The 24,721-nt window shown below is 31.8% G+C and overlaps 1 protein-coding gene across 1 annotated transcript in view; it reads left to right on the top strand.

Moving 5' to 3' along the window:
* The window catches only part of LOC131852955 (putative phosphatidate phosphatase), a 71,163-nt gene that overhangs the window by 10,610 nt on the left and 35,832 nt on the right, over window positions 1–24,721 (top strand). The window contains exon 2 of the mRNA XM_059203711.1: window positions 17,253–17,404. Within this exon, the coding sequence (XP_059059694.1) occupies window positions 17,253–17,404 (152 nt within the window). The remainder of the gene's footprint in view (window positions 1–17,252; window positions 17,405–24,721) is intronic.

The raw sequence follows: 24,721 nt of genomic DNA, 5'->3' as shown, positions 1-24,721 counted from the left end.
TTATTTTCTTAAAATATTTTCATATTTGCCAAAAATGTTGTTATAAATTAAACACTTTCAATCCGACCGTGTAAAGAATGACGTTACTTGTTAAACAATATGTTTTCGGGTGAAAGATTTTGTAATTAAGTATATGTTTTTATATGTAGCTTGTTAATCCATTAACAATAAAATTGATGAATTTAGCATTCATCAATTTTACTGTAATATCCTACAAAAAGATAACCGAATTAACACAAAATGTTTTGCAATTTAAATTCGTCAACGCATAGATTACAAAGTTTTTCAGCATTTATTTAATAACGATTTCTACAGACTTTATTTACAAAATGATATTAATCAAGTATAGAATACACAAAATAAAAATATCTAATTGCTTAAATGACTCGAGGGTGTTGATCAAAACTCATAAATCAACTTCAAACCTTATCTCCCAGTAATGAAATAAAATCCAATACAGCCCGTCCTTCGGGAAGGGGAATAATTAATGCCTTCAAAGATTTATACTTTCTTAATGCTACACCTACGCTATTTGAACTTGTTTTATACAATGCAGGTACATTTAATCACACCGAAATAACGAAGTCTATTTACGACCTTATCGTAAGGAAACACAACTTATTTTTAGAGACATTGTGGTCGGCATACCGCCTTATTAGATGTGGTTTTCAATCTGCAAAATAAATGAATGAACATGAAATACGTTTGCGATTATTCATTCTTGTCGAGAGTGTACGATTTAATTTTAGATAGATATATGCGATATTAATGAAATATAGATCTTTTTCCAATTATGTTACAGTTTATAATTACTCACTTCATTTGCAGATGTGATAATAGTGATAGTCATTTGTTTTATATAGACGTCGATACAACAGTACATATATTGATTACTTAGTTTACTTTAATTTCAATTTTTTGTACACTGTACCAAGATTTTGTAATGTTACTGTTAATTATAGAAACTTTAATATATATATAAATACTTCAATTACTTTTATTCACTGTTTGTTATCACAGTATTCCATTGTGTTCTGGCTGCGGCGTGACAATTAGGAATGTAAGTGGTCTAGTATAAGTTTAATTTCATATTAAAATTGAATATAATTTTTATTATTATACTAACAAAATTAAAAGAACATCCAATAAGATATTGTTTCCTTATATTAATGGGTCATTAGGAAAATTAATACTACCATAAAATGTATTTATTATATATAAATATATTCATTAGTCATATTTAAACTTTCGCGTTCATAATTTAAATATAATTATAATATTATTAATAATATTAATTACCTATCACTTTTGTTTATGAAATAAACATTTAAAACGATCCCATATATCCTAATATACCTATTATAAAAAAAAAAAATTAATAAATACGATGTTATTATTATACAACTTACTGTTACCCGCTATTTCGTATGCATAAACTTTCATCCCTTATTTCACCCCCATCCAGATTATTTCTGACATACTAGATAAACTATGTCCATCTTGTAATATTCTTGTTTAGGTATGAAAATATAACAGATAGACAAACAAAAAAACAGCTATATTTACGCTATTATAATCTTATAATGGATTGTTAAGAAATGACTTCAAATGTATTCATTTTGAACAATGGATGATAGGACGAAAGATATGAATCAAGTGGTATTATCGTAATTATTAATGTTGGAGCCGGGGCAGACACGCCTCCGCCGCCTCCGCGAGATTCAAATGAAAATAAAGTAATTCAATACAATCTGGATGAACAAAATGAAACTAATGTATATATATATACATGTAATTGAATAACGGAGATGGTGCAGTTAGATATAGTGATTCAAATGAAATTTATAATGCATTTAAACGTAATTGTGATAGTGGGCTTTGCATTCCTAAAGATAGAATGAACAAATATTGAAGCAGGAACGTTTATATGTTCTAACCAAATGGTGTCATTTCAAAAATTTGGAACGTTGACAAAGCATCTGGATGGTTAAAGATCAAGCGGGTACAGCATACTTATATTTTTTATTCTATTATCATACATTAAAAGAGTACTAAATGTTTAATAATAATATCTCTTTATTGCGCATACATAAACATAGGACAGTAAGTACAAAAGTATATTTATCTAGTTTATCTCAGTGTGCCAAATAAATCTCATTAATCAAAGTTATATTATGTCAAGAAAATAATCTATGTAGTTGCATATCTGATTAAACAACTCAAGTCTTCGGCAACTGTATTTGGATTTACAATGTATGAGTATCTATCGTTAGCATTACGTTGAATGATTCATTAATTCGCTTGATTGACCAATGTCAATGTCGTGGGAGCATTCAACGTGCTACTTTGTATTCAAGATGTATGACAATAAGTACGGCAAATCAAATTTGAAAACAAAATTCAGAATGAATTTGTACTATGTACTAACTTGAAAACAGAATGTCGAAACGAATAATGAGAAATTAATACGAAGGAAGAATATAAGTATATTCGCAGTTTAGCCTTACCAATTTACACCCGGAACCAAAACAAAGCCTCATTACGGCCAAATGGCAACCAAAATCCAAAACAAACTATTGCAACAGTTTCGTTGCTGCCGTCGCCGACATACAATGTTTGCAGTTTATTACTCAAAACAAAGACGGTGCTTTATGTTTTACTGCTGACTACTAATATTGAGTAGATTTTTTCTGTGAGGTACACAGATTAGACCCTACCTTTTCTCTTGCTTGGTATAGTCTAGAGTTTCCATAAAACAATAGCGACGAGTATTTTCGGAATCTTTCTCCCGCAATCATTCTGGAATTGTAATTTTCATTACAATAATTGTAGCCCTCTTTTTTGGTTTTCAATTTCTCGCGTACTTTCACTAAGATTTTCAGTACGAACAAAATACACTCTATTTTAATAGCTTCTTTTAACAACTGGCCGTAAGAGGAATATAAAGTCAGGGGAAGATTTACGATGGTTTTTATTATGGTGTGAATGGAAATGTTGAATTTGGTCCCGTATATGTTCCGCTATGGTACTTTATGGCATTGGCTCTATAGGACCGTTGCTTTCAGTTCATAAATGTCATTTCATTGTAATTGATAGTTTTTTTATTGTTGTTTAGTTTGTTACATAATTTTGTTTATATTTACAAATACATTCTCGGCTATTTTGAATTTTTTATTAAGATCCTATGAAATATAGTTCATTATATAGAATTAGTCGTCGTCGTTGTGTCTGAATATTGTAACATAGTTTTGGCTTAGTATAAGTGGTAACAGAGGAGTAAATACATCAATAAATTACGAGTTTTAGCTGTCAAGGTCGTTAAATACTTTATAGGCAATTAACTATCGTAAAAAATTTACATCAAATAAGATATAGGCTACAACTATACCAAATGGACTAATTGATAATATGAGATTAAGTTAAGGTTACGTTCGTAATTATGTGTAGTTTACGATAGCTACAATATAAATCAAATAAATAGAATTTTAGATTCAAGCTACTACGAGTATGTTAGTCTTATGAATGAAGCCGTATCTCAAGATATGTTTCGATAAAGATACAAGTCTTGTTCAATTCAATTCAATTCAATGTGTATGATAATACTGTCGTACTACTACATCGAATATAACCTTTATATATAATTTGTTACGTCATGTGAATTTAAAATATTTTCCTTACAAATATGTTCAATAAATTTATGTATGATAAATATAAAATCGAAATATATACTAAATGGTTTTGTAAATTGCATATTATATTTACGACATATTAATAAATATATTTGCAATAAATATTTAGTTATTTTATTTAGTGTTATATTAGTGTCTATTAATTATATTTTTATGAATGATGGCAACCTAATGTAGAAATATAAAAAAATAAGGGGCTGGAGGGAGGAACAAAATATAAATAAAGTAGCGTATTAGTGTTAGGATTTACACAAAACAATAAAATTTACTGAGGAATATGACATCCATTAAAACATATAATTATAGGAATCTTAAAACAAGAACAGCTATCCAATCACTAAGAACCAACCAACACAGAACATCCATTATTTGAAGTAGATTAAAATATAACTCCACTGTCGGCTTTAGTAGCGGATGTACGCTATAAAATTGTGTCGTACAGGCTGCGCAGTGGAGTAACCAACTTTTTTATAAACAAACTTAAATTAAAACTAGAATGCGGAAAAATAGTTAATGTATATTATTTTAATGTAAAATTAAACTCAAGTTTATCAGGTTATGTATAATAACAGCTCATTGTTGTGGTTATGCCAACAGAATCGTCAGTTCTATCGTTAATTGATCAGTGGTCATTACCAAACAATACAAACTATTTTGAAGAATCTGTAAATGTCACCCACCTGCAAAAAATAGAAATAATAAAAAACACATCGCTAAATATGGTACTAGTTCTTAAGTTACGTTTAGAATATTATCGTTGTACATCTTTTAGTTATACTCCTTTTTTTTAATGCATTACGCATTAAAAAAAAAGGACCCAAAATTATTTACATTCCGTTTCACGGGGGTTGTTACCGCCGGAGTTGATGCCGGGGCAAAGAAGCTCGCACCAAGGCTCAGCTTGCACCCTCTCAGGGGAGTGGCGATGATGATGATGAAGTTGATGTTACTTACTATCTACCTGCATTATAACATCAGAAAACTTTTCTGTTACTTGTTACTTCTTTTATTTGTAAATCTATATGAAAATCTCTAAATTCTGTATTATTAGCAAATGAGAAGCCGACTACAGTAACGATGTTAACTAACTCAATTCAACTTGATTCGTTAACAAGTGTCGTCATATACAGACCCCCATTATTCTTTGTAAACCACGTGTTAAAAATTGCGAACCGAAAATAACAGATATGCCATCTCTATCCAAATATCAGAAGCAATTTTGTCGCTCTTGTTATACGAGCCTAAGGAACTCACTATTTATATATAACTTATTATGTATATGTACACACATGCAAACATGAACATTGGAAACAATAGTTTTGGAGGCATGTAAATGTAAATTGTTTAATACTTGCCAAGAACTAAACGCTGGACGTAAATAAATCATACAAGAAACCGACCGGGATTTAAAAGCTAAAAGCAATTCACATTTGTAGGAAACTGTAAGTTGCATGTACCATTGTATTGTTATTGTAATTTATGTAAAAGCTTGTAGCTAAAGCTACCTAAGCTATTGAAAAATACCGTTGCTTATCAGATAATTCTATGTATATAGGACAATAACTTTTTGGAAAGCTTTTTCCGCTTATATAGAGATATTCGACGCAAACATCTTGCTCTTAATATAAACTTAAAACCTGATATATTTCTACTGCTTGTGAATCCGTTTATTTGGGGTAAGAAAAAAATTGTTAATTCTTTTAATCCTTATTCAATACTCTCATAATAAACTTTTAAATAAATTTTTAAATCCTCGCTAAATTTAGCGAGGATTTCAATATGCTCATTTATGTTTACTTAGGACAGAAACTTTACGTACGAAGTAGATATGTTATATTTATTTATTTATACTTAGTTATATTTATTTAAATTCATTCCATATCTCGTAGTTGTTTCTTTTCTTGCATTCTGTTCAAATTCTGAAACAAAATTTATTTATATGTTTGCCAAGGCACTTATTGATTTTAATGTCTACCATTACAATATCTTCAATTCCCATGTAACTCAAAGACTTTAAATTATCATCGTATCGATCATAACCATTTATTTATACCATTCTATTGCCACACAAATATCATTTATGATTGGACTGTTCCCTCCAATATTGTTATTGGACAATTATAACCCCAAAACAAATGCCACACCATCTCGAGTCCCCGAGGTCAATGTGCGATCGACTCCATTAAAATGTCCAGCACAGCACGCTCCCTGAACCAACTTATTACATGTCATCATGAGAATATGTATTGGCTGCATTTATCAGTGGAACTTATTGAGGACATCAATTTATTATAATCATTTGATATGTTTCGAAGATATGTGCTGCAACCATGCAGCGAAGATCGTACTGTTTGTTGGATATGAATAAAATATACTTAAACAACTAAAACATCGTTACCGTAGAATAAAAATTGTAACTACATAGGTATTTTATAATATTTGCCTACTCACATAGTAGTAGACGTGGTACAGTGATCTGTCACAAAAACAAGCTATAAAAAAAACTGGTACAATTTTTCTTTTAGTGCCAAAAAGAATACTGTTACGGTTTATTGATTACATTAGTTTTTGCACAATTTTAAACACTAGGATCATTGGCGTTAGGTACAATATATTTTGTGACTACAGCACACAGCTTGTTTGCCATTTTAAATTACAAATAGGAAGGTGTATTTATTTCTTAACGTAACGTTCATACGGGAAACAGTATTAGGTAAACATTGACATTTGATCTTAAGGTGTTGTTGTGAGGTACAATATGTATAGCATTGAAAATTTTAACAGTAAAAGTATTTTGTATCTTATATATATTTGTATATCTATATATTACAATACAAACTATTGTGTGTACGTTGCTGTTATGTAAGAGTATGACGTTATTGCGGTCATGAACTTCATCTAAATTCTTCACCGCTTGAAGTCATTTGTTATTTTTAAAGCACGTGTTAAAAATAACAAATGATTAGTGTTTATTTCAATTGTTGCTGTTTTAAGAGACTTTATTTCAATTTCTCTAGCGGTTTTGCACATCGCCTTACTTCCGATGATTGCGGGTTCGATTTCTGGATACAAAAAATAAATTAGTATTCATTAGGATTATTTGTATCCGTGTAGGATTCATTCCGAACTGACAATAAATTGTTATTTATTGTAATTGGAATAGCAAACAATCTTATTATTACGTTATCAACACGTGATACCATTGATGTTTTACCATGTCGGAGGACTAAGAATTAACTAAACATGCATCATCTCCCCATCCTGTAATTTCACTGCCTTAGCTCGGTTTAAAGGTGAAACCGAACAACTAGTACAGCTTTTAAAGCAGGCTGCTTGACGACTGAAATAGGTCTGCAGTAAAATAGTGTCTGTAATAGACCTACACGAATAAAAACATTTTGATTTCCTTTGATTTATAATGAAAGGTCAAATTTTAACATCAAAGTATCAAATTACAAATGTCTATTGCTATAAAGATACACAACAGCTGAATGGAACTTGGAAACAGCGCGTCCATTGATGCAGTTATCGTTAATTTTATTTTAACTGAACCCTATACAACATGTAACCTTATTAAATATACTCGCACATTACTCTCTGTAACCGGAGGATTCGATTGTACAATCTTGGTTGCGGTTGAAACAGAAATATGATAAGCTATTGTTTCAGTTTTAATATGTTATGCGATAATTTGAAGTATATGTAACACGAATTACAAAATATATTGACGGCCGTTGTACAGATCATTTGTTGCTTTACCTGAGGATTAAGTTATATCTCTCGGTACCCTGTAATTTCATTGCAATATTTTACCTACTAACCTGAACATTTCAAAGTACCTACGCTGCCAGAGGTAGAATTAGGTGAGGTAGAGAAAAACGCAGCCAGATGACTTTGAGGCATTCCATAAATCACCTCATAGATTAAATGGGGAAGAGGGTTGTCAAAGTAAACGTTTTACCCGCTATGTAGGTATAAAATTTCTTACCGTATATAAATAAACAAATGTAGATATAAACAATACTGTGTACATCTATATGTTTATATATAACAAACAATAGATGAATGAGAAGTATTCGAAAATTATTGATATTTCCTTTAATCTATATATACACTATACTATACTATACATATATATCTATATCTCGCAAGGCCACCGCGTGGGTGGAGCGTCATATTTGGCACACCTAAAACCATAAAATGCAGGACGGACAAAATTGCGTACTTTTATATTTTTCCTGGTCATATCTAATTTAGCTATTATCCTCATTTATCAAAATTGAATTTTAAGATACAGTTATAACTATTATTCTTTGCTAATTTTGCCTTGTGATTTACAAATCATATAATAAGTATTTATTGTTCCACTTTAAAGATAGGTACAGTTCTTAATAATTCTTTATATTAATATCTATATTGTGTTTATGAAAATAATATGCTCATAAAGTTATTACGGCATTGCGAAGATGTTGCAGTTTTTTTATACAACGTAGGTGGCAAACAAGCATATGGCCCATTTTATGGTAAACTGTTACCGTAGCCTATGGACGCCTGAAACACCAAGGGTGTTTTGTCTGCGCTGCGGTGCCTTAAAAGGGTTCTTAACCCTCAATATAGGATATATAGAAATATTTTTCTATATATCCTATATACCCCATGCTATAGTCTCTCGAGAAAACTTCGATGTGATATCATAATTCAGTGCTATTTACTTGATGGTGGGTCTGACACGGTATGGCAGAAACTTGTACGCTGTATTGGTATTTTGTTCTTCATGTTTTATTTGATATGTGGCTACTGATATTTGAACAAGTGACTTGATGTTCTCGTGTGAACAAGTGTGTACAATTCGATGCATGGACTACGCATACGCTCATACATATTATGGTCGTATTAACATAATTCATAAGCTGTCATTCTTTAGATTTCACCTTGTATTAATTTCTCATCTGTGTCTGTCTATACATGTAAAAATCGTGAAACTGTATCAGGCAACTTGTATATTAAATAAACTATTATAATTACAGTTGATAAAGGGACCTACACTACAGGGAAAATAGAATTATTATATTAAATAACTACTTTTACGAGCAAAAGTGTGTACAACTACATAACTTAATTTTACATAACTTATACATGTCTAAAAAATTATAACCAAAATAGTTTCTATGTCGGCCAAAATTAAAAGGCAATCTAATTTTGGGTCTTTAAAACTATGACGTATTATTTTTTGTATTTAGTTTTGGTCGGATACTCATCAGGTGGAGCATTATTTCATTATTGTCTATTAAAAAACACTCATCATAGTAGGTACTATGATGCTATAGCAATTACCCATAGATTTCGCTATTCCCATTCGCATAACTCACGTTTAAATTTCACTGTTATTATTTGCTATCAAATGGACATTAATACTAGTATTTTGTCCTAATCGTCATCGCCATCAGTTTATTCGTTTCGCTTGACTTACGAGAGATGTCAACTCCATTTCCAAGAAGTTATCATTCAATCGTGCACTACTCAGATGTAATTTACGTTTCTGGGTTATCATTAGATGATATGGCACTATGATATGATATGTATCATGTCTTAAATTGGTCGTAACTACTGTTTTCTGCGGGAAAAACCCTGACGCAGATAATTTAGCTTTGTGTTGATTTTATTCGATTGTGTAACGTTTACAATCAAAATTGTGTGCTAATGCTACTGTTTTAAGGTCCTTGGGAGACATTTGCATGCTTGTCATTGAAGTCTGTTTGCCTGGTATCGCACGAGGGTTGCATGCAAATAACTTGTAATGTAAATGCCGAAAAAATATGAATGATAAATATGAATGACAAAACTACCACTTACCACTCGTACGAGAACTTGCAACTAGAAATTCTCCTACTGGAAACCGTTCTTTACTGGGATAAAATTCCAGTATTTATTATGGATTGTAAAATTGTCAAACAAAATATTGCACACAATATATTATACTGGGAAATCATATATTGGGTAGAAGAATTTTTCTATGCTTTGAATAATCACGAACATCCTTAGAACAAGTTCCCCAACCGGCTGTAGTTTTTACATTAGTTGCTGCTTTTGGTACATCGTTGCAAGATCATTGACCTATGATTGGCAATATCTAGTACGATGACCTAATAATGTCTTTAACCGTTTTTACTATAAAATCGCAGCAAATTTTTTGTCAGCCTGCACAAAGCTTCTTTTTGATGTACATACATATATTTTTTAATAACTTTTATTTTTTTTATTCTTCTACTGAATCAGAACGTTATCAGTTTGAATTTGTTTGGTATATTTTTATAATCTAACTCGAATCTATATAAAATCCATATATTTCGACTATTTTTTTATGTAATCGACAGCGTCTATTCCAATATATAATTTTGTCAAAATTTGCTTTTAGTTGTAAATTAGTAATTTATGCCTACTCGGTAAAAGATTCCGCGCTTCAGTGTGTTTTATATTCATATCGCTTTGATGATTTAACATCTTTGCTGCTAAACCACTTTAATAGACTTGTGGTCTATAAACATATTTAATATTACCAATATTTATAGTAGTCATTGATCTACCTTGAAACGAACCGCTGAATGTAGTGTAAACAAGTGAAATGTATGAGTATATGCTGATACTTGAAGTCTGTACTTACTTTAATAATAAAAACAAAGAAATTACTGAAATATATGTTATAGATGTTTTTTTATGTAAACGATAAACATTGCCTATATACATAAAAACTTAGTTATACTACAATACAAATGTTAAGATGGAATCACATTCAGCGTTACCAGTATGTTTTTAACTTTTAAATTATATATAACTAGCTACTCGCCCCGGCTTCGCCCGGGTGTACATGTATTATACATATAAACCTTCCTCTTGAATCACTCTATCTATTTTAAAAAACCGCTTCAAAATCCGTTGTGTAGTTTTGAAGATTTAAGCATACATAGGGACGGACAGACAGCGACAGCGACTTTGTTTTATACTTTGTAACGATACAAACATAATTGTAAACTCTTTTGATACTGATGTAATGCTGAATAAATGCTGAAAAAAATGTCTTTATTATTATTATTATTATAAAAAAATAACACATACAACATGTTATCATGTTCCGCCTCCATTACCCATGCGTTGCCATTCTAGAACTAAGATATCTTGTTGTCTTGCCCTATAATTTCACTGCTCTATCTACTCTTTATTCAAAACAAATCTTAGAGATCTATTATAGCTGCAGCTGAAATAGGTGAGACAAAGACAAACACTTAGACGACTTATTACTAAGCCTAGCTCAGTCAAGATCTAATAAATTTCATGAAATTATATTTTAAACTCTCCACTTTACGATTTTGAATTTGATTCCTCTCAAGCTAGAGTCGACATAGAGTACTTATTAGTATTAGTCGGATCGTAAATGGTTTTTTTTTTAAGAACAAAAAATACTTATTAATGTGTTTATTAAGCGCGACGTAGGCGTCATTTAACCGTGTTGAATCATCTTAAAAGAGATGTGACTCTGGAAATGTGATAGGGGAACGGAGGTCAATGTTAAATGGTCGTATTACCCAGACATATTTGTTGGCCGTAGCACTGTTGGACTGCGGTCAGTCAAGGATTCATTAGATCATATTCAGGTCAATGGTCCAAACGAAACGAAAATAACACTAAAACACATTATGTGTTTTAGTATTATTTTCGTTATCATCTATTAAAAAATAGTTTTTGTTAAGGATAATAATGAAGGGTCGGCTACGCTAACGGTATATGCTGGCGGGGTTCCGGTAGAGTGAAAAAATGAACAGTATTACGTTAGACTATCGTGACAATTTCATTAGAAATTAATCATGATGCTTTTCAAGAGAGGACACGTAGAGATCGTTCTGACCTGTTATATTACTAGTATTGGGTACTAATTACTAATCCTATCGCCCTTAAAATACAATGGCATTAATAATACATTAGGGATTCGTTTATACTCCGTCAAGTTTTAGTTTCTTAGTATTTTAGAATTTGTTCGTTATGTATAAAAATAACACCGCTTTATTTATTTATTTATTTATTTGTTTATGTGTTTATTTATTATAAATAAAAATAAAGCGGTGGTTAGGGCAGAGCCGCACTATTCTGTCTCACTTGCATTCTACAATACGTGGTGGGCGATTGTAATGTATTTTGAAGTACGTCGTCCTAGAAGGCTCTACATGCCATGTCGGTTTTCGGCCTATTTTTTGGGTCTTTAGTATATTTGAGTTGAGGTCCAAGGTATATTCTTATTTATTTATCAGGGCTACTAGACCCATATTATATATACCTTATAGACTAACATACATATGAATTAATATTATGTAACTAATATATTGATATGTTAAAATTGTCCGTGCGGTCACGGCACTGACGACGACAATCTGCAATGGTAGCGCTGTTATACCACACCCCTCGACCAGTAGTCATCTTTCATGCATGTGGGATCCGGACCACAAACGCCTTGAAACTCACGTTGTGACTCGACTCCAACTGCGTCACCCTCAATGTCAGGTTACTCTTGATTCGTATATAATCGACAACGTTAGCTCCTCTTCGCTCCTTAGTGGCGTAAATATAGGCGACGGTTACCACTTACCACCAGGTAGGCCGTTAGCTTGTTTGACAGTCCAAATACATAAAAGTACTAAGTCACCTTACGTCGCATACCACACATGATCCCAGATTACAGTATCTACGCATTATGCAACTGACAGTTCAGTGACCTAATTTGTAGAGGCAAGTTGAACCGCCACTATTCAGCTGAGATGAATCATAGTTTACAACCACACATTCTCACCGTTGAATGAACTTGACGTTGTTTGAACAACTCCGCTTGATCACATTATCATATTGACACTAGTTGTTAACCGCGATTTTGTCTGATTATTTCGTCTCCTTCTAGTTTTATATGTGATAATAGAATCACTATATCCATCTTTGTCTTCACATCTATTATTAAGAAACGATAATTAGTGTCGTATGGTCGATAAAGGAAACCTGGAATTTCTCGTAATATGTAGATAAAACAATTAATATTACAATTAAAAAAATACTACTAACTAGTGCCAGGATGGGAAGCCGAAAGGAACAATAGAAAGAAGTGATAATTTAGAATAGAATTTGGTATTTGAAATATGAAGATTATAATATAGAACATAAACTAAATAAGTGGCCTGTATTCCACAATTAGCAATTTATTTCTGATAAAGTGATAAGTTACCTTTGTTGTTATCAGTCATTATTTCCAGTCTCTGTTGCTACTTAACAGACAGAGATACCCACTTTCAAATTTATAACACTAGCTGTGTTACACACAAATTAGTCTATTTTTTTAAATACAGGATAGCTTCTGTTTGACCTCATGATATAATCAATATTGACGTCGATTTTTATTAATATACATTAAGTCATTTAGTTGTGAAAATGTAACAAACAGATACTCATGTTTTCACATTTATAATATTAATATTATATATAGTGATATTATAATTAATTAAATTTCCTCATAACTACGTGATAAGTTTTGAAGTACGCATGATCTATAAATATCTTGTAAATTGTCTCATTTTTAACTTTTGCACGATTGGTCAACAATGATTTTATGGAATGAGTTCAATGTGTTTTTTTTTCTACTATTGTAACACTGATAGCCGTAGCTGGCCTTTACAACTTCACCGGAAGAGAATAAGGAAGAGTTCAGACAGTATCCCAAATCTGCGGTGGGACTTTTGGAGCAATTGATGACGATCTGACGGATTCACTTTAATCTGAGAGCACCGTTAGGAGTTTGATCCTCGATTACAACGACCTTAGTTCAGGCCGTTGTAATTTCGATCCCCATTTGAATAGGACAGTGGATAGTTGCTACTTAAGTAATACTTTTGACGCGTTTTAATTAAAGAAAAAGTACAAATATTTTTTTATATTTCTTTCACGAGTATAGTGAATCGAATAGATAGCATGATACAACTACTTCGTTCAATAAATCGTAACCACAGTCGACATAAAATACATATTGAGTATTTACATTAATACAAATGTTGAAGGAATCTAATCACGTTATTTGGATATAAAATTTAATCGCGTTTTGTTATCTAATTTGTAACAGCTGTTACGTCACTTAATAAACAGTTTGTACAGGTGTTTGTTACTGAAGTTGGCGCTATGGCGTTTAACCTTGATTTGCTTTCTGATGTCAAACAATGTCTAATGTTAAGGTGCCATCAATAATGACGTCACAAGAATTTCGCGATGTGACAGTTGGTCACATTTATGACACGCCCTCCCATCATTCTACTGTGGCGTCACATATATTGAAATTTTAACTGTTTTTGTTGATAGTTCAAATACTGTGTTTTCATACTTAGATACATTAGACACAAATGTATAATACAATGTTACACTTTGTCAACATGATTTTTTTTTTAACTGTTGGCTTTCATTTTTCTGTACATTAACATAATATTTATCGTTTGACACTTTGAAATTTTTAATTACCTTAAAATATTGTTTTACTTTATCCGTTACAATGGTATAAGAAACTGGTACCCCACCTGAAAATGATCACATTATTATCTAGATTAATTATATATTGGAAGTACCTTAAGAATAAAGAAAGTTTAAGAATCAATATCTAAAAAATGCAAAATTACGCAATACTCGTAATGTTCTGATGACGGCCTATAAAAACATTACGAAAAATACTCTTATCTTGTGATGTAGATTTATATCGCCGGTTATAGCAATCGCCGATGATGAGTCAGTGTATAAGGGCTTTCCTCTTTATAATATGGATGAAGAAGGTAAACACAGGTGTTGCGGAAATGCGGAAGTAGTTAGCCGTCATCATCCATATCAATATGATAGAGTCACCATGTATTACTAATCTATTATCACACGATCTGTATCATTATTATTCCCAACGATGTTTGGATAAGAGAATTCTTCGAAAATACTCGTGTGCCCAATACAATAGCCAACGTTTTCCTTGTTGTTCTTATGTGCGGAAGAAATATTTGAAATTATTTGAAATAGTTCTATAAAATTTAATTGGATTGGATTTTTCTCGCATTTCTCCCACTCACGAACAGTCCACCATACCTATCTCCAGTTGTTACGTATAACATTTAAGAGTTTAATCCCCGAATATTAAGACACTGCTGTAGGGTTGTCAAGTGTTTTTTCACGACCTAGTGTCCCTAAGTCGTGAAAAAACACTTGACAACCCTAAGTAATCAAGAATTTTAAAATGAGGAATTTCTCTATTACGCTCGAAGGCAAGAAATTTCATAGCATTATATAATGCATTTTATTTAAATTTAAATACTTCTCAAGTTCTTCCGTTTTTTGTCACATTAGTTCCCGTAAATCATTAATAAAAACTAAGAAAAATTCTAGTAAACCTCCTTAATAGTAGATACTACAGAATATTTAACTGTATATATTTTGTGCATGAAGCCGTAAGTCTAATAGTCACAGTTCATAATTGTACTATTACTGTAACACTGGTTATTACCCAATCCACTCAACTGTAACGTCCGTAACACGATAATGGTTTGGGTTATAAAACATGTTTGTTATTTTTACCAAGATCAATAGCAAAAGACTCTCCCTAAAATATACAATGAAGTAGCTGCTCTAGAAATGCTAAAGTGTTGTTCGATATATTATAAACATTATTGATATAGTTAAACGGGTCAATTTTATGGTAATTAAGGTATTTACATGGTGTACAGAAGTACAGCAAAGTCAATATCACTCGAACAACAGCTCGAGACCAGGGCTGATACCTATTTGTTCGAAATGTCCAGAGAGGTAAAAATACCTTTATTTACCGTAAAATTATTCGTGTTAAGACCCAATGTTGTATAAATAAAGCGCGGTAAAAGCAAATGTTTTAAAATAACACATAATAATTTTTAATGAATATGGCACTACATATTAATTCATTAATAATGTCGTGATGATACAGCATTGTGCACGGGCTTAAAGTGTTGTTAGAGTACAGTTCTTAATTACATGACATTTTTTAATAGATGATAATGGAATGGTGCATTCTCCTGCGCTAACGGTGTACGCTGCTGTAAACCAGTGGAGAATGATAGGTTAGGATAATGTCAGGTCAGTTACACCCTTTGTGAGTAACACACTAGGAATTAAGCATGGTTTTTCATAGTTTAGTAGAATACGTTGCTATTCAGGGGGGAAATAGTCCCCGTAATTGACATGAAATAGCGCTTATGATAAAATAATATGTAGTCATTACGTAGTATAAAACAAAGTCGCAGTCGTCTGTCCGTCCCTATGTATGCTTAAATCTTTAAAACCACACAACGGATTTTGAAGCGGTTTTTTAAGTAGATAGAGTGATTCTAGAGGAAGGTTTATATATATAATACATGTACACCCGGGCGAAGCCGAGGCGAGTAGCTAGTTAACAATATAGTATTAAGATTACATTCATACTTTCACTTGCATTTATACAACGCTTATAGCGTACTCCCATTTTGGTAACATTGCTCGTTACAGCTCCGCTCCTATTGGTCGTAGCGTGATGTTATAAATAGCCTATAATCTTCCTAGATAAATGGGCTAATCAGCACTTTTTTTTTATTTGAACCTATATTTCCTGAGATTATCACATTTAACAAAATTCTTCAACTTATTAGCATTACCAGCAATTTTATATCTGCGTCGCTCCCTTCTGTACCTGCTGTTTTTTGTCAGTCTCAAACATTGTTTGGACACGGAACAATCCGTGAAACAATAGTTAATTTCGTTTCTTTTCTTTACTCAGTTCTAATTTAAATTCCTATTTGACGAGGCACATTTGATTTTAATCGGTGGCCCTTTTTTAATGAACCTCTAATTATAGATTTGATATATTGACTCGTGTATAGATTACGTAAACGATCCATTTTTTTTATAAAATAACCCTTTTTTATTTTTTCACTGTATATTTTATTCATTTGACACTTGAGACGAGATCTTCTGATTATCATCAAGAACCTTAAACTGTCACACCAAAACATTTGAGTGAATAAATAAAGATGCCTTTTTTCTTCTTGATTCTTAATATTACAAGCAAGTTAATTTGTATGACATTTTATGTCTGACGTGAAATCTGTATCTACATATTATCAGTGTGATGAGGCGAAAGCTGTCTATTTGTGTATAAAGTTATTCTAATGCTGGCCGCAACTACTCTTTACAGCCTAATCTACCGATAGAGGGCGAGTGCAGATGGCGCTCCATACCCGCGGAACGACTTATGGATCGACTAAAGGCCGAATCTTGGACCTATATAACGGATTTGACTTCAGTCTGAGGGCACCGCTAGGGTTTCGAAGCTCAGTTCAGGCCGTCTTAATTTCGAACCCGTTCGAATTGGACGGGGAACGATAGGGTAAATAATAGCGGGCGTCTACAAATGTACACGCAAACAAAGTCGCGGCCACAATAGTCTAAAAAGTGTTTTAAATTAGAAAACAAAGTGTTCAAATATTCTTTATTTCCTTGTTACAGTCGGATTCCTAATCCTTGTGTTCTACTTGTGGGGTTCGCCATACGAGCGGGGGTTTTTCTGCGACGATGAGTCATTGAAGCACCCCTACAGGGACTCAACTGTGACCAACATAATGCTATACATCGTGGGGCTTGGACTACCTATGATTGCTGTAAGTAATTATTAACTTAACTACTCACGTTATATGAACATATGCTTGATACAGTCGGGTGGAGTGACTAAGTCATGTTCTTTTATTTTTATTTTATTACATACTACCTGTCCCGGCAAACGTTGTATTGCCTTAAAATAAAAATAAAAATTTAGGGGTGGACTACCCCTAACATTTAGGGGGATGAAAAATAGATGTTGGCCGATTCTCAGACCTACTCAATACGCTCACAAAATTTCATGAGAATCGGAGGAGTATGGGAACGAAAACTGTGACACGAGAATTTTATATATAAGATTAGACAAACCAGCATCTGGTTCCATCTCTCATAATTATCAACCGGAAGATCAACGTAGTTTTTTTTAAATGTCTTCTGCTAACCATAGTCGCCTATTTCAATCGCCAAACTGCTTGCCATGTTACAGTTATAGGGTGAAAATAGGCAGTGAAATTACAGGATAAGCGCTATGTGTTAGTCATGTTTCTTTCTCTGAAACAGCAATGCTGGTAGCACGTGTATTACAAGATAACGTGATAACCAGTGTTGTTCATGTATATAAGTAACGGTTACAACTTATCATCAGGTAGGTTAGTTTGCACTTACAAGTTCTTGCCACCGAGTAGTAGAACTGACTCTGGCAATGAGGCACAATGCGACATCTAGTTTACTTTATATTAATTCTAGTCTATAATATCATTTATAACAATATCTTCTATTGTATACTATAGGAACTATTATATTCTACAATTATCGTAATCAGTGCCCAAACCCAGATTTTCAATGGGAGTACTAGACGTGTTTATCAAATAAATTAGAATGTAAACATGCTCTCTTTATGTTGTGTTATTGAACGATACTGATAATAAAGCTAACCAAAGTTTCATGTCAGTGACCGAGATCATATTATCAAGTGTGAAGTATTACGTGAAAATTCCAAGTGTTAAATCGGAAACAAATATTGGTGGAGTGGACATCGATTAGTATGTTTGCTGTCCCATAAGTGTCCCGACCCGACCGTGCCACATGTGTTTGCTTTTGTCTACGAACTATAATGTTAGTTTCAAACAGAACGTCATTTCAACTCAAAAGTGTAAAAAGAGTAGTAGTGTATCTTAGTTGTTTTTACTCTGACTTATGGACAAAAAAAACTACGTATCAAATAATGTTTCTAATTGATTCTCCGGTGAAGGAAACCCCGTTAAGAAAACATACAAAAAAATATTCAATAGAGGCCGATAGGCTCGGGCGACAAGCCGTGACGCTCTCTGTGCAGTATACAACGAACTGGAAATTGTCCCTTATCGTGATGGGAATCTCAGGTAAGAGATCCGACATTGCCCATTAAAACAACTCAAACCTTTACGTTCTATTAGTTAGCACCATCAATTTAAATTGACGAAGGATATCTTTAAATCGACAGATGTTCCTCTCTCCCATGAAAGAAACCTTATTGATTCAATTGAATAAATTATCACAAAACCGATAATATATGTACTATTTTAGAGTTATTACTATCCATTTCGTTACTACTATTAATACACAGGTATTGAATCAATGTAGGAAGGTCTGACGTCAAAGAAAACTATTTAAGTACAATAAAATCTGAAGTTGTTGAACTTGATGTACAGGTCTTAATATTTATGCATCGATTAGATAATTGAGCTATTAACTAGCTTCAAAAGGAGGTTAGCAATGAAATTATACCTACATATAATGCACTCGACTTTTCCTTTTCAAACAGAATTACTTAGTAACAACAGATCGAATTAATAATATTACGAACACAGGTCAATTACAACCAATCAATTAAAATCGCGTTCAGGAGAGACTAATAATGTATTGATGTATTCTCGTTTCAATTGTTCAATAAGTTACAACAGTTCAGTAACTACTTATTAGTTTAATTACACCCTTTAGATTTTATATAATTTTTGTTGGAAAGAAAGGTTCAGAAAAAGGATCGCAATTGATCTAATTGATTACAAGCCTATGCCATGAAAATGCGGTTAAAAAGAAAACCCAACATCACTCCTAAAAATTGGGTCAAACCGAGAATAAAATCTTTTTAGAACTGGCAAAGATATCGCGTAACATACAAACAAAAATGCTGTTAAATTAAACTGGATGTCGGGTGAAAAACAACCACGAATAGGTTTGTTTTTGACCGAAAAGTTTCATAACAAACTTGAATATAAATATAATAATATGACTATTCATCCCAGATGGGGTGGTTGATAGTAGATAGGGCAGTCGTAATGCCAGAGGTAACGACCACTAACGTTCTGAATATACAACAACACTTACTTTTCGATAGGTATATTTGAATCCAAAGTTGGCCGTGGCCGAGCTTACCGTTCGCTTTTGGATTATTTTATTTTATTATCGATGTTTTATAAAGTCTCTCAAACTCAGTCAGAAATACAACTAGACACAAAATTTCTTTTTGTATCGACCAGATTTAGGCTTACGAAGTCCAAGTCAAGATTGTGTAATAATAGACAGTATCAAACTTCCAATCTGATTTTAATCATTTTAATTACCTAGTATCAATTTACAGCTGCCGTCAGATGTATAGCGGATACTACCGAACTTACTGTGATCGTTTTCGGATCATTAGATTATCAGAATCGATATTTATTTATATTATTTCTCATGAACATTAAAGCAATTCAATAATGTTAAATTAATATACATATTTGACTGAATCCCGCAGCGCTACTCGCATGGAATATAGCCTATAGTTCATATTACTCGCTGATAATTAAGTATTAATGTAATACGAGTTTTTAATATTAAATAATATTTTTTTAAGTTATTCCATCTATAAATATTGTAAACTAAAACCCACAGTCTATTCGGAATAATCTGAAAAAAATAACTGATTTTCACACTGTTTTGTGCCATCAAAAGAGTGATTTCAGTAAAAGGTTTAGGTGTATAATTCGTAAAAGTTTTATGCAAATTGGATAAAATATCCGTGTGAAACCGAGGCGGGTCTGTTACAATTTTTTTTCTACTCTATAACATACATTTGTTTATATCAACTTTTCAGTTCAAGGGCATCTTAACCTACTTATATAATACTAAATGTCGGCAAATATTTTGCATTTTAATATTCATATTATCCAATTTAATATTCATTACTATACTTTGCGGTAAAGTTGAATACTACGATTACTAGTTTATCTTCAACCTCATTATCATATCATACCAGTTATGCAAAGCTGGTTGATATATGTTTTATTTATCTATCTGTTAATGCTGCTCTTATCATAATTATTTACTACTGGTACTGATCAACAAAGATTTAATCTTTGTTGATCATAAAACTTTCAATATATCTTATACAAAATTAGGTATTTCTTCAACTGAAATCAAAAGAACAAGAAAATATATGTTTAGTTAAATCTTGACCAATTGTACACGAAAATAAAACCAATGAATAAAAAATAAATTATCAAATTAAATTCATAATTGGCAAAGATATCCCATAAAAGACACGAATAGAAATAAATACATGCGAATTAGGTATCAATTTCTTAAGGTAGATTACAAATAGTCTCCAACTCCAGTAGAGATATCATATTTGTGATATATAAATTTAAATTTTAAAATTAATTGTAATATACGTAACTTGAAACGCAGAAATGATGCACGGATGATATTTTCTAAGAAACAAACGCTCTGTGTAGTTACAATAGGTAGTTCTCGAGCTTAAAGAGACTAAGAAACAGTCACAAAAATAAAAACACACTATACTTAATTATAATAGTAATATTCAATATAATAATCATTTCTTTGTATATTACATTTTATTCCACTTATGTACCTGAATAATTTTGATCATCATCCAGTTAGCTAGTTACTTTAGTAGAGAACTAACAAGAAGCTTAACTGGAACATTTCATATTTTCCATTGTACAGTTTTAATATAATTATTGTTGAATTTGTACTTAATTATACTTGATATGTTGCCAATGATTCTATTGACAGTGACACAAAGTCACGCTTTCATGAGAACGATTTCCTATAGAAACGTAATGTACATATAAGATTATCGTACTCATGTCAAGCCCGAAGCGTATCTAACGAGAACTAGTAAACCAACAATTAGACATAATGATTAATACGTATTTATAGTGATAAGAGTAGAAAGTGTACGAGTAACTGGAGCTGTATGACCTTAATTGTCTCGTCATGGTCTTCTTCCTTAGCTATTCTTACCTTTTTCATTTCTTCCTTTACATTTATTGCTCGAAATAACTTTCTTGGACAAGCTATGACAAGTCTGTTATTTAGAATGATTTTTGCCTTAGCTTCGCCTTCTTCTGTTGTATGAGGTCGTTCTTTATTCTATTCATTGAATGCCATTTAATTCATTGATAAACATTTTCCTCTTTAGTGTAATTTCGGTGTCTTTTACTGCTTGTTGTATTGGATTATTGTTATTAATTATATTATTATAGCTACGTTCCTTTTATATATTTTCTAATGACTATTTTCTGTAAAAATAACAACTCGCGTTTACGACTATTATCAAAGATGGACTAGTATAATACCTCATACACACTTCATTAACTGCCGACGTCGTGGTGAACATAACACTTGACATTTAACTGGATATTTTTGAATACATCGTGGTATGAGGTGAACATTTGTTGTGACAAACGTTACATAGGTATTACGGAACATTTGTTAAAAATATAAGTTTATACTTAAGTTTAGTATAAACTTATATTAAATTTTCAAAGTCGACCATATTCGAACGTACATAATCTAATTAAATGGTAGTAGGTAAATACTAGATCTCGATGTGTCAATAAAAATAAATAAATATTTCTTACAATACGAAGATGAACAAAAGTTATTCTATGAAAGTAAGTATATTTATAATTAGATTCAAAATTTAAAGTAGTTTTTAATGTCTGGTATTGACATTATTCAAATACTAATATGAAATAAATTTGAGCAAAATAGATGAAATAAATGAAATAATAAGCAAAATAAAAAATATTAATAAAATAACATTTGCAAAGTCACCTAATGTAACATTTTACAATAACCTTGACCGACACGGTTGTGCCTTCCGCTGGCATTTTGCCTGACATTATTTTTGTATTTTATCGCTTTACTTTTCTTTGAACAAACAATTTAGCATAAGTATACACAAATTGAATGTTTTGACTACTGATGCTGTCAGCAGTGATTACAAATTTTATAATTAGCACTTATCAGCAATAAGAGCTACTTAGTTACGTACCAATATTTCATGATTTTGTTATATTAAGTTAGCATTGATATACATATCTAGTTAGTATTTATAGAGGTAATTATACTTATACTTGGTATATTAATTAAAAACAAAATCAAAATTTTTTATACGCCTAAATAAATGCAAGCATTAAAATAATGTTAGACATTAATATTGTACATGATCAATTAACCCATATATCATTTTGTTCTAGTTTTTATTTATTTTGTGCAATATTATTTCGTTGAAAATGTGCTAAGATTTTTACTAGATATACTTCCTACTGTGCTTCTAACTATAAAAATAATAACCTACGACATTTCAAACAGCGCCATCTACTCAAATTAAACAGAGCGTGTTTTTTGTAAATACATTTATGTTATACATAGAAAACACCTAGACCAATCATATACATGAATTCAAATGTTTGGCACGGACATAATACCATCATTTGATATACATGGTACCCTTCCTCTGGAGAATTAAGATCATGCCTTAGTACCCTCTGATTTCATATATTGCATTCTTCAACCAAAATACATGTTGAATCAAAGCAAGCTGGTTGGCAGCAGAAATAGATGAGATAGAGGTACCCACGTTGATTTCGTACTAATTTTACCTCAGTACAATTCGCTTGCGTGTCATCCGAACATCACTACAGAATTTCCCATTTTTAATTATAATCTTATTTATAATTAATATAAGTGTGAACATATACATTTAAATACTATTTTATCGTGTCACATGAGTCGAAACAATAAACAACTAAATCATCAGTCACAATTGATACATTGCTCCGATAGTGCTATATATAAACATTTTACCTTTAAATATGGTGACCCTGGATCGTAAACAATTCGGAAATACCGCCACGGTATTCTAAATATAGTATCGTCAACATGCGGGCGTACTATCTTCTATTTATGTAAGTGATGGCTTGAATAATTCAATATGCCTGTCTAATAGTGAAATGTTGCGCAAAATATAATCAAGACCATATAGTACTGCGTTATTTATTGACAAATTACATCACGCTATATGGTCCCAGACTAAGCAGAGTTTGTGCTATGGGTAGACGACTACTGAAGGAAAATTTTAAATATATTATTTAAATACATATATAATATACGTACATATAAAACACTCAGACCAAACGAATGAATACGAACTACTGAACATAAATGTTAGTTCCATGTCAAGGATCGAACTCGTGACTATCGGTAATAAAACGGTATGTTACCGCTAGACCACCGAGGCAGTTCAATTGGATCAGATTTGGGAATCGGTACTCGCTTTCCTCGAGACACCAACTTCCCTGTTTATTTTTTAAAGTCATATAGCTAATACAGTATCTGTAGCTATTAATACTATAGGGAAAGAATATTAATGTAAAAAATTTGACATCCATAAGCGGGTAGGATGTCCTACTTATTTTAATAAATGATTTGGTTTAATTTGAATACTTAATGGCATAAAAACTGTCTTCAATAGAGGAGAGGGAATCGTAAAGATAACTATTGCTAGAAATGTATCCTGTTAAATCAACATGCATGTATGCTCTATGGAAACTATGGTACTTAATTCAAATTGTATTTGCCACAATGGGCTAACTAATCTGTCTTGATCCTTTTCCATTCATCCTTTCTTCCCTGACATTGTTCACTGATACTGTATTTTTTTTTGTAAATACATTTATTTCACTCTTCTATCATCATTAAAGTAAATTGTAATCTATTAATTATCAAGACCAAAGAATAAGGAGATGGATTGCTATATGTCAGACCAATTTTATCCACTCTCGTAGCTCTTCTGATACAAAGTATGTTGTCTATCTAATCACTCTACATAGTGTCTGTGTTTATCTGCATACGCTAGATCTCACTCTTGTTAAATGAAGCTTTTCCAATGGAATTTCACTGCAATTAAAATGGCATGCTTTATTGGAGACATGGAAAATAACATAAATTGGAATACCCGTCACAACAATGGTGCGAATCCCGTTAATACTAACATACATTTAAACCTTGTTTACTATCTACTTTAAACGCTTATTGTTTCTACTCTC

Source organism: Achroia grisella, unplaced genomic scaffold, assembly GCF_030625045.1.
Source record: "Achroia grisella isolate CSIRO2021 unplaced genomic scaffold, CSIRO_AGI_Agris_v1 utg869, whole genome shotgun sequence".
Taxonomy (NCBI): Eukaryota; Metazoa; Arthropoda; class Insecta; order Lepidoptera; family Pyralidae; genus Achroia; species Achroia grisella.
Note: the sequence above shows the minus strand (reverse complement) of the source record. Positions and strands in the feature narration are given on the sequence as shown.